The 14,281-nt window shown below is 49.4% G+C and overlaps 1 protein-coding gene across 1 annotated transcript in view; it reads left to right on the plus strand.

The window, feature by feature from the left end:
• DTX4 (deltex E3 ubiquitin ligase 4) overlaps positions 1 to 14,281 on the plus strand; it is a 43,357-nt gene that overhangs the window by 18,838 nt on the left and 10,238 nt on the right. The window contains exons 4-7 of the mRNA XM_055143091.1: positions 458 to 619; positions 2,797 to 2,858; positions 4,087 to 4,239; positions 8,178 to 8,339. Coding sequence (XP_054999066.1) covers positions 458 to 619; positions 2,797 to 2,858; positions 4,087 to 4,239; positions 8,178 to 8,339 — 539 coding nt within the window. The remainder of the gene's footprint in view (positions 1 to 457; positions 620 to 2,796; positions 2,859 to 4,086; positions 4,240 to 8,177; positions 8,340 to 14,281) is intronic.

Genomic DNA, 14,281 nt, shown 5'->3' on the forward strand with positions numbered 1-14,281 from the left:
TGCCGTCGAGGCACAGTAAGTGGTGAGAATTCCCATGTCAGTTCAGACCAGGCGGCCCAGCTCTGCATCCTGGGCGCTTGCATTGTACTTACCGCTTCTGTTGATTAAGAATTGAATCACCAGCAGGAAATCCCCTATGCCCCACCGAACGCCACTTGAGACCACACACCCCCACTCCCACTTCCGAAAAGACCAAAAAGATCCCCCCAAGAACAAAACAAACCCAAAAAACAAGGTAGCGATGTTAGGAGTTGGGTTGGGAGGGCAGGAAGCGTCGGGGGAACAGAACTGCTTGAGCAAAGCTTGCGGTTGCCGATGCAACCGGTGTGTTTTTTGAGTCAAGCTGCAGACAGACAGACAATCTGTTAGATCTGAGCACTCGAGGAGGAGGAAAGTTGGGCAATAGAGAGGGAGGAATTGGGGGGGCTGTCGGGAGCTCACTCTCGCACCCTTGCAGGAATCACGGGGATCCTCATGAGTGCGGCGGGGTTGCCCGTGTGCCTCACTAGGCCACCGAAGCTGGTCCTCCACCCACCGCCCGTCAGCAAGAGCGAGATCAAGTCCATCCCGGGGGTCTCCAACACGAGCCGCAAGACCACCAAGAAACAAGCCAAGAAAGGTATCGGTTTCCACCCTCCGGAGCCCCAGGGGTTGAAGACTTGGTTCCCAGCACTGTGACTCACCCACAGAGGGGCAGACCTCTGGCGTGTCCCTCCCTGTGCCTTAGTTTCTGTATCTCCCAAGTGGGCTCCAAGGGTTCTGCCGGCTCTGAGGAGTCCACCCAGGTGGATTTTGCAAAGACCCAATGAGTCACCTGGAGAAACAGAAAGATGTAGCGCAGACATTATGCAAAAAAAAAAATATAAAGGGTGACGCCAAGGGTCCACGTGAGAAAGCCCACTTATTAGTCCTCCTCTCGCTTTTAAACCAAGGCAGGTTGGATTCAAGTTCCAGCTTGTGACTTGTGAGGGGTGTGACCTCAAAGAGCCTCTGTCTTCTGACCTTTACGAGGGGTGAAAACACTCCAGGTACCAGGCAGGGATGCCATGGGATGCGTCCAGGGAACCTCTGTCTGTTCACTTCTGGAGCATATGAGAGGTGCCCAAGCTTAAATAGAGCCGTCAGTAAAGGCCTCTAACACCCTTTCCAGATAAATCTGTCACTCAAAACCTCCCTAAGTATCAGCTTTCTTTAAGCAAATGAACAGAAAGCGCTCCCCAGTTGGACCTCCCAGCGCCCTAGCACCCCCTTAGGGTAGTATCACCCATTTTGCCCTTGTCCCAGTCACTCCTGAAAGATGTTATCACCCACTGTCCTGGACCTTGCAGATGTTCTCAGTGCTCCAGTCATCTTCCCGGAATGCCCTCCTCCCTACGCCCAAGCTGAGCCAGGGTCACTTGCTAAGTTAACCCTCCTACGATGCACCCTGCCGGTATTGCTGGTTAAGTGTTTTAACTCTCATCCCTAAGCCTTCACTTGGGTCATATGGTATGTTGTATTGGGCCCGGGGCCCTGCAAATAGGGTCTCTACTAACAGAAACTTGACAAATTTTTTTTTTAAAAAAAAAAAAAGAAGAAAAGAATTGTGGGTCAAAAAAAAAAAAGAATTGTGGGTCATGAGGGCCTGCTTCCCTCTTTGGGGGCTGTTGCACGGTCCACTTCCTCAAACCGTTGTCCTATTTTTCTAGTCATCAGAATTTGTCTGCTGAAGTGAACTGGATTGCTTTGCTCGGGGCCTGATAGGAAATGGCACAATTTTACACTCTCCAGCGCTTCCTGTGCTTTTAATAGGATGTACGGGGGCCCGTAGCTAGTCAAGTGCCGAAGGGCCGTGTGAACGCATTTAATTGTCAGAGCCGCCCTTGGAGGTGGCAGTGTGCTTCCCCGTTTGAAAGGTGAGAGAACAGGAGCTGAGAGAAGTGGTGAGCTGTGCCAGGAAGGCACTGACCCCTTTTTCCTTCTTGGCCTACTTCGGAAGGCCATGTCCAGCCTCCAGGCTGGGCTTTTCTCCTTTATGTCCAGTCATCGAAGTAATTCCAGGATCCTGTAGCCTGGCAGGACCGTTTCAGAGCGTCACCCTTCCCTTCCTTTGTGGCTGGTCTGAGGCAGCGTGAGGTACCCACGTGGCATGGTCTAACTGCTGTGCTAGAAACTTCTGGAAACAACCCTGAGCCCATTGCATGTGATAAGACTTTTATGTGAGGTGTAGCCCATTTATATAATGCTCATTCTGACTCTCCCCTGGTATTCCCAGAGCAGGTTCAGTCTCTCTTTCCCCCCCCCTTTTTTTGGGGCCAAACCCAGCAATGCCCAGGGCTTACTCCCAGGAATGACTCCTGGCGGTGCATGGGGGACCATATACGGTGGCAGGGATCGATCCCTGGTCTACCGCATGCAAGGCAAGCAATTTACTGCTGTGCTATTGCTCCGGCCCCAGGTCCAGACTCTTTAATTGAGTTCAAGAGACACCTGCTCAGCCTACCTCAGTCAGCATGAGCATTTGCTGAAATAGGCTGGTGGGGGGAGGCGGGGGATATCGGAGAAGCATCTGCAAGAGACGACGGTGGTGTCACACCTCCTGCCTCCTCAGACCCGCTCCCTCTTCCATCCTCTGGATTCCTTTGCAAGTTTTTTAATCTGCTCAGGGGCTGTAGCCCTTCCCTTTCTTACTTCCTTTAAACCAGCTCCTGACTGGGAACCTCCCCACCCTTCCTTCTCTCTCATGCCCAGTGTGGCCATGTGGCTTGATCCGCTTCTCTCTGGCTCGGTAGCTCACTGATGGCCCTGTCCCCACAGGTAAAACCCCAGAAGAAGTGCTGAAGAAATATCTGCAGAAAGTGCGACACCCGCCCGATGAGGTGAGTGCCAAGAGAGTAAGTTGGGGGCTCCTTGTCTTGATCCCTCGCCAGTATTTTCTCCTGGGCCTCAGTTTGTCAAGTCTTGCTTGGCGCCCAGGTGGTCTGAGCTGACACCCTGGCTTCCAGATGTAGTGCCGCTGTTACTCCATGAACCTCTTCAGCTCCCTATTTAGTTAAGAGCGAAGGGAACTACCTCAACACAACGGTCTGAATTTAGGAAAAATGGTTGGATCAGCCATGGAGACTGACTTTATTTTTATTTTTTTTTGCTCTTTTGGGGGTCACACCTGGCATTGCACAGGGGTTACTCCTGGCTCTGCACTCAGGAATTACTCCTGGCAGTGCTCGGAGGACCATACGGGATGCTGGGAATCGAACCCAGGTCTGCTGCGTGCAAGGCTCCAGCCCTGGGACTGACTTTTAAGTGGGTTGGATGGGGCTGGAGCGATAGCACAGCAGGTAGGGCGTTTGCCTTGCACATGGTTGACTGGGTTCAATTCCCAGCATCCCATATGGTCCCCCAAGCACCACCAGGAGTAATTCCTGAGTGCAAGGCCAGGAGTAACCCCTGTGCATCGCTGGGTGTGACCCAAAAAGAAAAAAAAATGGGCTGGATATGGATCAGAGATTTTCAGCCAGAGGTGATTTTGTTGGACTTAGGGGAGACAGAAAGGAACAGTGCTGGTGTCTGGCGGGTGGAGACCAAAATGCAACCCAGCCCCAGACGGTGGGCACTGCAGCCCCCAGAGCAAAGCGTTCTCAGGCCCCAAATGTCAGTAGTGCCAAGCGGAGAAACCCTCTTGCATATTTATTTAAATAGCCGCCCCATTGGTGTACCTGACATTTAGTTCCTTTGCCAAAGTTCAGCTTACATAAACCTCGTCCATGGGTCCGTCAGCAAATGTTTGTTTCTTCCACAAATCACTTAAAGGGACATCAAAGAAGGATGGGGCACGGTCCCGGCCTTCAGAGTGATGGCAGCCTTCCTGGGGAGAGTCCCAAGTTAACAGGCCTCACCACCAGGCCTTCTTTGTAGGAGCTTCTGTGTTGTGTCATTGAGGGAAAACCATACTGAGAGTTCCCATACCGGATCCTGGCCTTGCGCTTTCTAAAAGGGGAGAAACTGCCATTCCCCTGGCCTTTGGGATCACTCGGGGGGCCGCTGTTCTGGCTACCCAGGCATGGGGAAGCACTGACGGCCTCTCCCCTCTGCCCCTGCTCACCTCAGGACTGCACCATCTGTATGGAGCGCCTCACAGCCCCCTCTGGCTACAAGGGCCCGCAGCCGACCATCAAGCCTGACCTGGTGGGAAAGCTGTCCCGATGCGGCCACATCTACCACATCTACTGCCTGGTCGCCATGTACAACAACGGCAACAAGGTGAGTGCCAGTCCCGGGGCCAAGTGCCCGCTCTGATGCTGGGCCCCATCAGGTTGACAGCATGATATGATGAACATCCCTTGGAGTTGCACCCAGGTCACTGGGGGAGTCATCAAAGACCCCTAAACAGCAGTGATGACCTCTGGTGTTCTCAAGAGGACCAGTCTTCCCCCAAATTACATTATTCATGAGACCTGTTTTTCTCTTTCTTTGGGATCCAACTCCCTGATTCCCCCAGCTTGTGTGTGGGGCACAGTGGTGTGAGAGCAAGGGATGTCTGTTCCCAAGGATTCTGAGAGTGGATGGTCCACTGTTATGATCCAGTGAGATCAGCGAAGGGTCAGGAAGTTCTTATAACAGTTTCAGATTCCTTGGTGCATCTTGACTTTCCTATCACATATAGATTTCCCAATCGGCCTGCCTTCTCCAAAGCTCGTGGTACTCAGTGAGGATTTGTTTTCTTTGGACAATTTCAAGACATCCTGAAAGGCATTAGAGATGGTTTCCAAATAATCCTGGAAAAGTCTGTTTGAAGACTCCACCGTTGAGGAGGGAATGCAATCTGTGCTCCTCTTCTCATTCATTAATGATCATGGGGTGCTTCCCCTCCACTAAAGCTGATGTCTAGAAATCTGGAAGTCTCCGAAGTTTTTCCAGTCTTATAAAAGCCGAGTGTTTTTTGAGTTATCAGCTTTTCTCATGTTCTTTTCCATGGCTGGGATAGACTTCATGCCCCTTCTCCAAAAAATTTCAATCTTACTCATTTCTCCAGTTCTAGCCAGAAGAATCAAAAGCTGAGAATTCTTGGAGATCCTGCCACTTTCTGTCTATCCAGAATGGTGGACATGCAGGGGCCACTCAGAACTTCTCTTGTTGAAGGAAAGACAGCGGGGAGGCAAGGGAATTGAAGATCCAAGATTGGATCCTGACTTATTAGCCAGATTCTGAACCTCTCTTGAGATATCATCTTCTGTCTGGAAAATGGAGATAATAACAATACCTATTTTTATAGGGGTTACTGCAGTTATTATTCAAATTGATCTTGCCTTTGCATTTTGTTTCAATGCCCCCATCTTTGTGCGGTCTTATGATTGAAGTTCCTAAAGAACTGTCTTTGGATCTTAGTGTCTCAGAGAGTCCATGCTCCGTTGCAGATGCCTGATGCATTTCTGGCTCCCACGCTCACAGACTTCACTGGGAGTTTGCTTTTTGTGTTGCTTTGCATTTAAAGCAATGCATGTCGCACACGGTACATTTCACAGATGAATCCCCTTGCTGAGGAGTTTATTTAAATATTTAGTTAAATTAAGTATTTATTTAAATAAAAATAAATATTTTATTTAAATAAAGTCATCACCAAGGGGATTCATGCATGAAAAGAAAAGTTAAGAAAAATCCAGTCTAGAATACTAGTCTGTAAGGCTATTCTGGATAACCTAGATTCGTGCATTTATTCTTGTGGTGCTTCAATCTGTTTTTCAGACGTGCCCCATTATTCTCTTTTGCATGAATGCTTTGTTTGAAGCACGCTTTTCAAATGCTCTTCGCATGAAAGAAAATGAAGAATCGTGGGGCTGGGGTGACAGTCCAGCGGGTAGGATGCTTGCTTGCATGTGGCCAGCTTGGGTTGGCCAGACTCCCTGGTGACCTTGGAACAATCCCTGAGTGCAGAGCCAGGAATAAGCCCTGAGCACCACTGGCTGGCCCCCAAACAGAGCAAAACAAAAGTAGCACTGTAGCACTGCCGTCCCATTGTTCATCGATTTGCTCGAGCGGGCATCAGTAACGTCTCCATTGTGAGACTAGAGTGATAGCCCAGTGGGTAGGGCGTTTGCCTTGCACGCGGTCAACCTGGGTTTGATTCCTCCAACCTGGGTTCGATTCCTCCGTCCCTCTCAAAGACCCCGAACCTGTCAAGCTACCGAGAGTATCCCGCCTGCACGGCAGAGTCTGGCAAGCTACCTGTGGTGTATTCGATATGCCAAAAACAGTAACAGTAAAACAAAAGTATGTTTTTATTTTTTAAAAAAAGAGAGTAAAATAATCACCCTGAGCAGATAATTTAGGAATAGAGAGTCTGAAGAAAAATTGAGTGATCCAACTCAAGGTCATAGAACAAGTCAAAAGTCAGAGCAGTGAGTGAAATCTAGACTTGTGAACCCCAAGCCCTGGGTTCTGTCCTTTGTAACTTTCCCCTCATCCCAAGTATAAACTGTTCCTCTAACTGAGTAGAAGTTGAGCGGGAGTGTCCCTAAGCAGCCCCAGGAGACCCTGCCTCCCAAGAATGTGATGGCGGATGTCCTAAAGAGCTTTGGTTCCAGCTATGTGTGTAGTCCATGCAGTGCCGACCTCCGCTCACCTCCTCGGATTTAGCATCTTGGCCGTGCTCCCGCCTCCAAGTGACCCCTCACCAGACCCTGCTGAAAAGCCATGACCCCGGGTGTCACCACATCCGGGCAGAGTCCACCCCTGCCCCCCTTTTCCCCAAACCAAGCCCCTGAGGATTAGAATAGATCCACTAATGTGCTCTTCCAGCTTTCCAAGTCAATTCATCATAATTGTGTTTTTTCTTTTTCTTTTTTTAAAATTTTTGGGTCACACCCAGAGATGCACAGGGGTTACTCCTGGCTCTGCACTCAGGAATTACTCCTGGAGGTGCTCAGGGGACCATATGGAATGCTGGGAATCGAACCCAGGTCTACTGAGTGCAAGGCAAACGACCTACCCTCTGTGCTATCGCTCCAGCCCCTCATCATGATTGTTTTTCAAGGCAACTTGGCTTATGCCAGCGTATGGCACCCGGGTTCTCTGTTCATACAGGAGCTGTTTCAAACCCCTCTGGGTGTTGAGATGCCTCTGAAGTTATAACGCACAGTTAGGGATGCTTGCTGCCTACTTCTATAGGTTTAATTCCTCCAAACAACTCAGAGAACATAGATGCTGGGAGGTATCTGGCTCTAGAAGGAAATTGAGATCCAAAGAAGTTACTTGATTGGTCCACGGTCACCCAGGAGATTGGTGGCAGAGCCAGGAATCAAATCCTGCTACTTTCTTTGCTTTCAGAATCCAGTTATAGCCAGTACTTTCTGCTTCTACCCACTCAGTTTCACAGGGCTTGTGTGGGGCTCAGGGATCTTTTTAGAGGTGTCAGAGGCCTGATGGACACTCCCATACTCCACCTGGCTATGTGGTGTTGGTGTTGAAACTCAGGGCCTCGTGGCTACAAGCTGTCTATTCTCTAGCCCTCTGAGCTATCTCTTCTTCCCCATGCTTCCCCAACCTGTAAGACCATGTTTCGTTTTCATGAGATCCCTGGTGATTCTGGTGCTTATAGGGGGACTGTTGTTCCATAGAACTCACTACCTGCTCCACTGATTGATGCTTAGTGGCTTATTAGTCCCGATTCATTCTTCCTGGCCTAGTCAGAGGTCTCTGTCTGGATGGCAGTCTCTCTTATATCCCTTAGCATGGAAGATGCTTATGAAATTTAGCTTCTGTTAGGGCTGGAGCGATAGCACAGTGGGTAGGGCGTTTGCCTTGCACGTGGCCGACCTGGGTTAGATTCTTTCATCCCTCTCGGAGAGCCCAGCAAGCTACCGAGCGTATCCTGCCTGCACCGCAGAACCTGGCAAGCTACCTGTGGCATATTCGATATGCCAAAGACAGTAACAACAAGTCTTACAATGGAGACGTTACTGGTGCCCGCTCGAGCAAATTGATGAACAATGGGACGACAGTGCTACAGTGCACTTTGGAGAAAGCAGAAATGTCCTAGGAAGCCAGGAAAGAATGTGAGAAGAACTGAGGTCTAGTCCTTATTGAGTTGCTTTCTTGTCCTCCGGACCCCTTTTAATCCATGGTGCCCTTTTGGGGTTAGGTGGGACAATCATGACCCAAAACATTTTTCTAATCTGATGCTCCTGACCTTGTCTCCTCAGGATGGGAGTTTGCAGTGTCCAACCTGTAAGACGATTTATGGGGTGAAGACAGGCACCCAGCCCCCCGGGAAGATGGAGTACCACCTCATCCCTCACTCTCTGCCTGGCCACCCTGACTGCAAAACTATCCGCATCATCTACAGCATCCCTCCTGGCATTCAGGTTCGCCCACACTTTGCTCTTGACTTTCATCTTTGAGGTTCATGTGTCCGCAGGTAAACGTGTTTTTCCCTCTGTTGAGATAACTAAGAAAAAAATTTGTTTATTTCTATTTCTGTCCCGGAGGATGAATAGCCAAGACCAGGCTCCTGGCATATTCAGTGTCTGAGGAGTGCCAGCTTCGAAGTCCATGGATTTCTTCTTGCAGCATTCTAACAAGGCAACAGTCTGAGGGAGTTTTTAAAGGTCTCTTCCATCAAGGACACTAATCACTCAGGAGGACTTTTCCCTCCTGGAATAACCAGCTCCCTGGAGGCCCCCATCTCAAATACCATTGTCTTCAGGACGAGACCAACAGATATACTTGTTCTGAAGTACCATAAACTTTTTTCAATTATAGCATTACTTTCCCCCAGTTATATTCCCTTTTTGCTTGTAAAAGGCTCTCATTCCATCCCCAATGACACCGAAGTCTTTTTATTTGTAGGGTGTTTGCCTTGCACGCGTCCGACCTAGGTTTGATTCCTCCATCCCTGAGTTCGATTCTTCCGTCCCTCTCGGAGAGCCCGGCAAGCTACGGCAGAACCTGGCAAACTCCCTGTGGCGTATTCGATATGCCAAAAACAGTAACAACAAGTCTCACAATGGAGACGTTACTGGTGCCCGCATGAGCAAATCGATGAACAGCAGAACGACAGTGCTACAGTGCTACAGTGCAGTTTGGGGCCACGCCTGGCAGTGCTTAGGGCTTACTCATGGCTCCGCTGTCAGGAATCAGTCCTAGAAGGGGCTGAAAGACCATCAGAGGTCCCAGGGATAGAGCACTGGTCCACTGTGTGCAGGAAAAGTGCCCTAACCTCTGTATTATTGCTCCGGCCCCAAGTCCCTGAAATCTTAACTCATGACAGATAGTACACTGTGTGTGCCCAAAGTCTCATCTCAAGATCCTCGAAATCAGACCTGGCCCAGACTCTAGGCCTCACTCCCCCGCCCCGAGGCAAGCTCCTCTCCGCTCACCAGCCCGTGAGAGCCAAGAAGTCATGTGGGCAAGTGTCTCTTCCAGACAGACCCTGCTCCTTGATCTTGGACTTCTGACCCCGAGGAAAATCAACTGATGTCATTGAAAAGCCACCCAGTTGATGCTGTCTTGTGACAGCCTGAAAGAAGTGATGCTCTTCTCTGAAAAGTTTTCTTCTCTCGTCCCCATCCATCCAGCCTTCTCTTCCCCCACCCCTCCATGGTCAGCTCTGTCTTTCTTCCTTTCTCCTGTACTTTCCAGGACCCTTTGTGCTTCGGCAACAAAGACTGCCTCCACCCCTCCCATTGTTACACAAAGGGTGGTACAGGAGACACTTTGTTCTCACTCGCCAGAACAATAGTCTGCCCATCTTTTCATGTTTCTATAGAGGGAGCTTCCTCATACTTCCCTGAGTCTGTGGAATAATCCATTGTATAAATGAGCCATAATTTAGGTTCAACAGTCTCCGTTTGATGGGCATGTGGATTGTTCCCAATCTTTTACCACCACCCGTAAGGCTCTAATGAATTACCTGGGGAGCGGGTGAGAGTCCACCTGTAGCTTTATTTTCTAGGAGTGGAATTTGTCAAGTGGTATTTGCATTTGTAACTTGAGCGATCATCCCTTGGCGTTGATTTTCATGGGTCTTTCTTTCCTGCTCCGATTCTCCTAAGAAACACATTGAAGACTATTCCTGATAGTCAGTGTTAGTGTGTTGTCTTCCTTCACACCTTGAAGCTTTTTCTTTTTTCTTTTTAGCTTTTTGGGTCACACCCAGCGATGCTCAGGGGTTACTCCTGGCTTTGCACTCAGGAATTGCTCCTGGCAGTGCTTGGGGGACCATATGGGATGCCGGGGATCGAACCCAGGTCGGCCGGTTGGCCGCGTGCAAGGCAAACGCCCTACCCGCTGTGCTATCGCTCCGGCCCCACCTTGAAGCTTTTTCTAAAGGTCCTGGCATGCTAATTGAATTCACCGATTGAGCAAATATTTATTCATTCACTCTTTCACTGTCCCCCGCCCCTTCCTTTTTCCATTTTGTCATTGTGTTTTGGATTATTATACACACAGGTGTGTGCTCTGTGCTGGAGAAATATGGGTGAACAAAACAGACTTACTCATTGCTCCCCTAATGCCCCCATTCTGGTGGGACAAAAGGAGATCATAAAGAAGAGAAATGCCTGAGGTACTTCCAAATGGTCATCAGTGACGATGGGCTGACTGAAAGAGGCAGGTGTGAGAACAGTGAAAAGTAAAAGAGGCGAATAAAAATGATGCTTTTTCTTTTAGGGTTATAGCAGCCAATTGGGGAAAATATCACCAAGAGCAGAAAATGTGGGATGCCAGAGATCAAAGTGGCGGGGAGGAGGGTGGCCAAAGGCCAAATATCTAATGAACTCACTTCCAGTTCTTGGTCTAACTTTTGTCACCCCACAAAAATGCCTTTTCTGAGGGAATATGTGTGCATGTGCATATGTGTGTGTGTGTGTGTGTGTGTGTGTGTTCTGATCTGCACACATGTGAACAAATATCACTGTCACTGTCATCCCGTTGCTCATCAATTTGCTCAAGCGGGCACCAGAAACGTTTCCATTGTGAGACTTGTTGTTACTGGTTTTGGCATATTGAATATGCCACGAGTAGCTTGCCAGGCTCTGTGGTGCGGGTGGGATACTCTCAGTAGCTTGCCAGGTTCCCCGAGAGGGGCGGAGGAATCGAACCCTGGTCGGCTGCATGCAAGGCAAATGCCCTACCTGCTGGGCTATCGCTTCTCGGCCTTTTGGCTAAGATCAAGTGTAGTGAACTAATACACAGAGGCTTAATAAAATTAGGAGCAGGTTCTATGTGAGTATCATCCTGAGCCCAGTAGAGGGGTGCTTCATACCTGACCATATTCACTATTTTTTTTTCTTTTTGAGTCATGCCCTGTGATGCCCAGGGGTTAGTCCTGGCTCATGCACTCAGGAGTTACTCCCGGCGCTACTCAGGGGACCATATAGGATGCTGAGAATCGAACCCGGGTCGGCCGTGTGCAAGGCAAATGCCCTACCCGCTGTGCTATTGCTCCATCCCCAGTGCTCACTATTGTTGAGTAACCGGCTTGTCAAGGAAGGAGGAAGGTCTAGGTCCAGCTGGGGGTGTGAGGGGGGTGTCTCTGAGGAGACTTTTGTTGTAGGATGCCCAACTAGTTCCATCTGAGAAAGAGAGGAGCGCGTTCCTAGGTGAAAGACCCAGGCAAAGAGTTGCCCAGCAGAGAGAAAGTGTGGCAGGGCTGGAAGGGAGAGTTCCAGCTGGGGCCTCCAGTCCAAGGTCATGATTTCAATGCGGCGCCGCCTCCTCTGGAAGCCTGGGCTTCAGCGGGGAGTTGAGACGCTCCGGCTCTCACTGCAGAGGATGCGTCCCCGGGGGGAGCATCTCTGAGCCGGGCCGCCAGAGTCGTGACTGGCCCACTTAGCAGCGTGCCGAGAGTGCAGAGATTTGCTGGAGCAGAGCCAGACTCGGGCAGGAGAGGAGCAGACCGAGCCGTGGTCAGAACTGGCTCCTTGCACAGGCTCAGAGAGAGCCGAGGCCCCGAGGACGTTGGTTGGGAATGCGGAGCCATTTCCTGCCACCGTGGGGGTCAGAGCTGTGAAGCCCAGTGGCTCCAAGAAGACGCTGTTATCGCTGACAGTTCAGTCGTCTTTCCCCTTGCGAGACCTCACGGCCTTATCCTGCCGTGGAGCTTGCCAGACCATTGCACAACCAGAGGGTCTGCAATCCAGCTACTCACCCCACCCCACCCCAAAAAAAATTACATAATTTAAAATCATCTGGGAAGCTCAATTAAAAACAAGTGAAAAAAAATCTTGAGGCTTGATCATTTCCTCCTTTGTTCACACATGCATGAGTTCATTCACTTGTATATGCAGCCAGGATGCATTACTGATCACTTATGTGAGAACAGCTGCCAAGAGCTGCATGGGATTATATTTGTGCCATCTAGAAGAGTGAGGATGCTCAGAAATTAGGCAAATGCAAATGCATCTGTGTGTGTGTGTGTGTGTGTGTGTGTGTGTGTGTGTGTGATGTGCAGTGTTGCACTGTAGCACTGTGTCCCGTTGTTCATCGATTTGCTTGAGCGGGCACCAGTAATGTCTCCATGGTGAGACTTGTTGTTACTGTTTTTGGCATATTCAATATGCCACGGGTAGCTTGCCAGGCTCTGCCGTGAGGGCGGGATACTCTCGGTAGCTTGCCCGGCTCTCTGAGAGGGACGGAGGACTTGAACCCTGGTTGGCCACGTGCAAGGTAAATGCCCTACCTGCTGTGCTATCGCTCTAGTCCGGACTGGACTGGTTATGCAGTGTCACTGGGAGAAAATAATTTCATTTTTCATGTACTTCTCAAAGGGGCCTATGGAACCTTCTGAATCCTAATTTAGGAAGTCAAGTTTTTGATTAAATAATATCATTCAGATTTAAACAATAAAGCCTTGCCATGTGCGATGACGTGGATGAACTTTGAGGGCATTGTGATGATAGGTGGGATAGTGAAAAGAAACGACTAGATGATTTTACTCCTGTGTGTGTGTATAATCATAAAAAAAGGCAACAGCAAGCTCAGAGATGCAGAAAATCTCTTTTGATGGTGGCCAGAGGCCAGAATGGGACTGTAGTGGTGGACAGGGTTCCAGTGGTACCAGCATCCAAATGTAAGGAAAAATGAAGTAATGACATTTGCTTATCAGTGGATGCACATGGAGAGTGTCATGCCAAATGAAACAAGTCAGAAGGAGAGGGACAGACATAGAAAGATTGGACCCATTTGTGGGATATAAAAAACAGTATGAAACTAATACCCAAGGACAGTAGAAACAAGGGCCAAGAGGATTGATCTTCTTGGAAACCTGCCTCAAGTGATGGGGAGAAGGCAGTTGGGATAGAGAAAGGAGCACTATGACAAAGATAGTTAGAAATGATCACTCTGGATAAGAACTGCATGCTGAAAGTAGGTCAAGGAACAAACATGATAACTTTTCAGTATCTGTATTGCAAACCACAATGCCCCAAAGGAGAGAGAAGGAGAGAAAGAAGCAAAGTATCTCCTACCTATGGAGACAGGCGGGGTTGGGAGGAGAGGTGGCGGGAAGGAAACTGTGTGCAGTTTGGTGGTGGGACATGTACACTGGTGAAGGGATGGCTGTTGGAACATTGTATGACTGAAACCCCATCATGAACAGCTTTGTAACTGCATCTTATGGTGACTCAGTTAAAAACAAAAAAGTCCATGTGTTAGGTCTCATGGTGACTATTGTTAAGACTGTCCTGGGAAGCTAGTAAGAGAGTAGGTCTTAGAAATTCTCCTTTGGGGCCCGGGTTTGGGCTCAGAGGTGGAGGACTTGTTTCTCAAAAGTAAGTTTGAGGCCTGTCCAGCACCTCCCCCACTCACCAGCATGATCTCAGCAGGAATGGGATCTTAAATTCTTGGTGCCACAGTGGAGCCGGAGAATTCAGGGAGCCGAGAATGCACCCTCTACCCACCCACCCCCCTCCGCCCATCCCAACAGCAACAGAAGAAAAATAACCACTAGTTAAACAAAACAAATAAGACAAGGAGAAACAGGTGCTCCATGAAATCATGAAAATAGTCCAGAGGACCAGAAAACAAATAACAAGAACCACCAAGACACATCATAGCACTGTAGCACTGTCATGGCACCGTCATCCAGATGTTCATCGATTTGCTCGAGCGGGCACCAGTAGCGTCTCCATTGTGAGACTTGTTGTTACTGTTTTTTGGCATGTCGAATACACCACAGGTAGCTTGCCAGGTTCTGCCATGCGGGCGGGATACTCTTGGTAGCTTGCCGGGCTTTCTGAGAGGGGCGGAGGAATCGGACCCGGGTCGGCTGCATGCAAGGCAAACGCCCAACTGGCTGTGCTATCGC

The sequence above is a fragment of the Sorex araneus genome, chromosome 6 (genome assembly GCF_027595985.1).
Source record: "Sorex araneus isolate mSorAra2 chromosome 6, mSorAra2.pri, whole genome shotgun sequence".
Taxonomy (NCBI): Eukaryota; Metazoa; Chordata; class Mammalia; order Eulipotyphla; family Soricidae; genus Sorex; species Sorex araneus.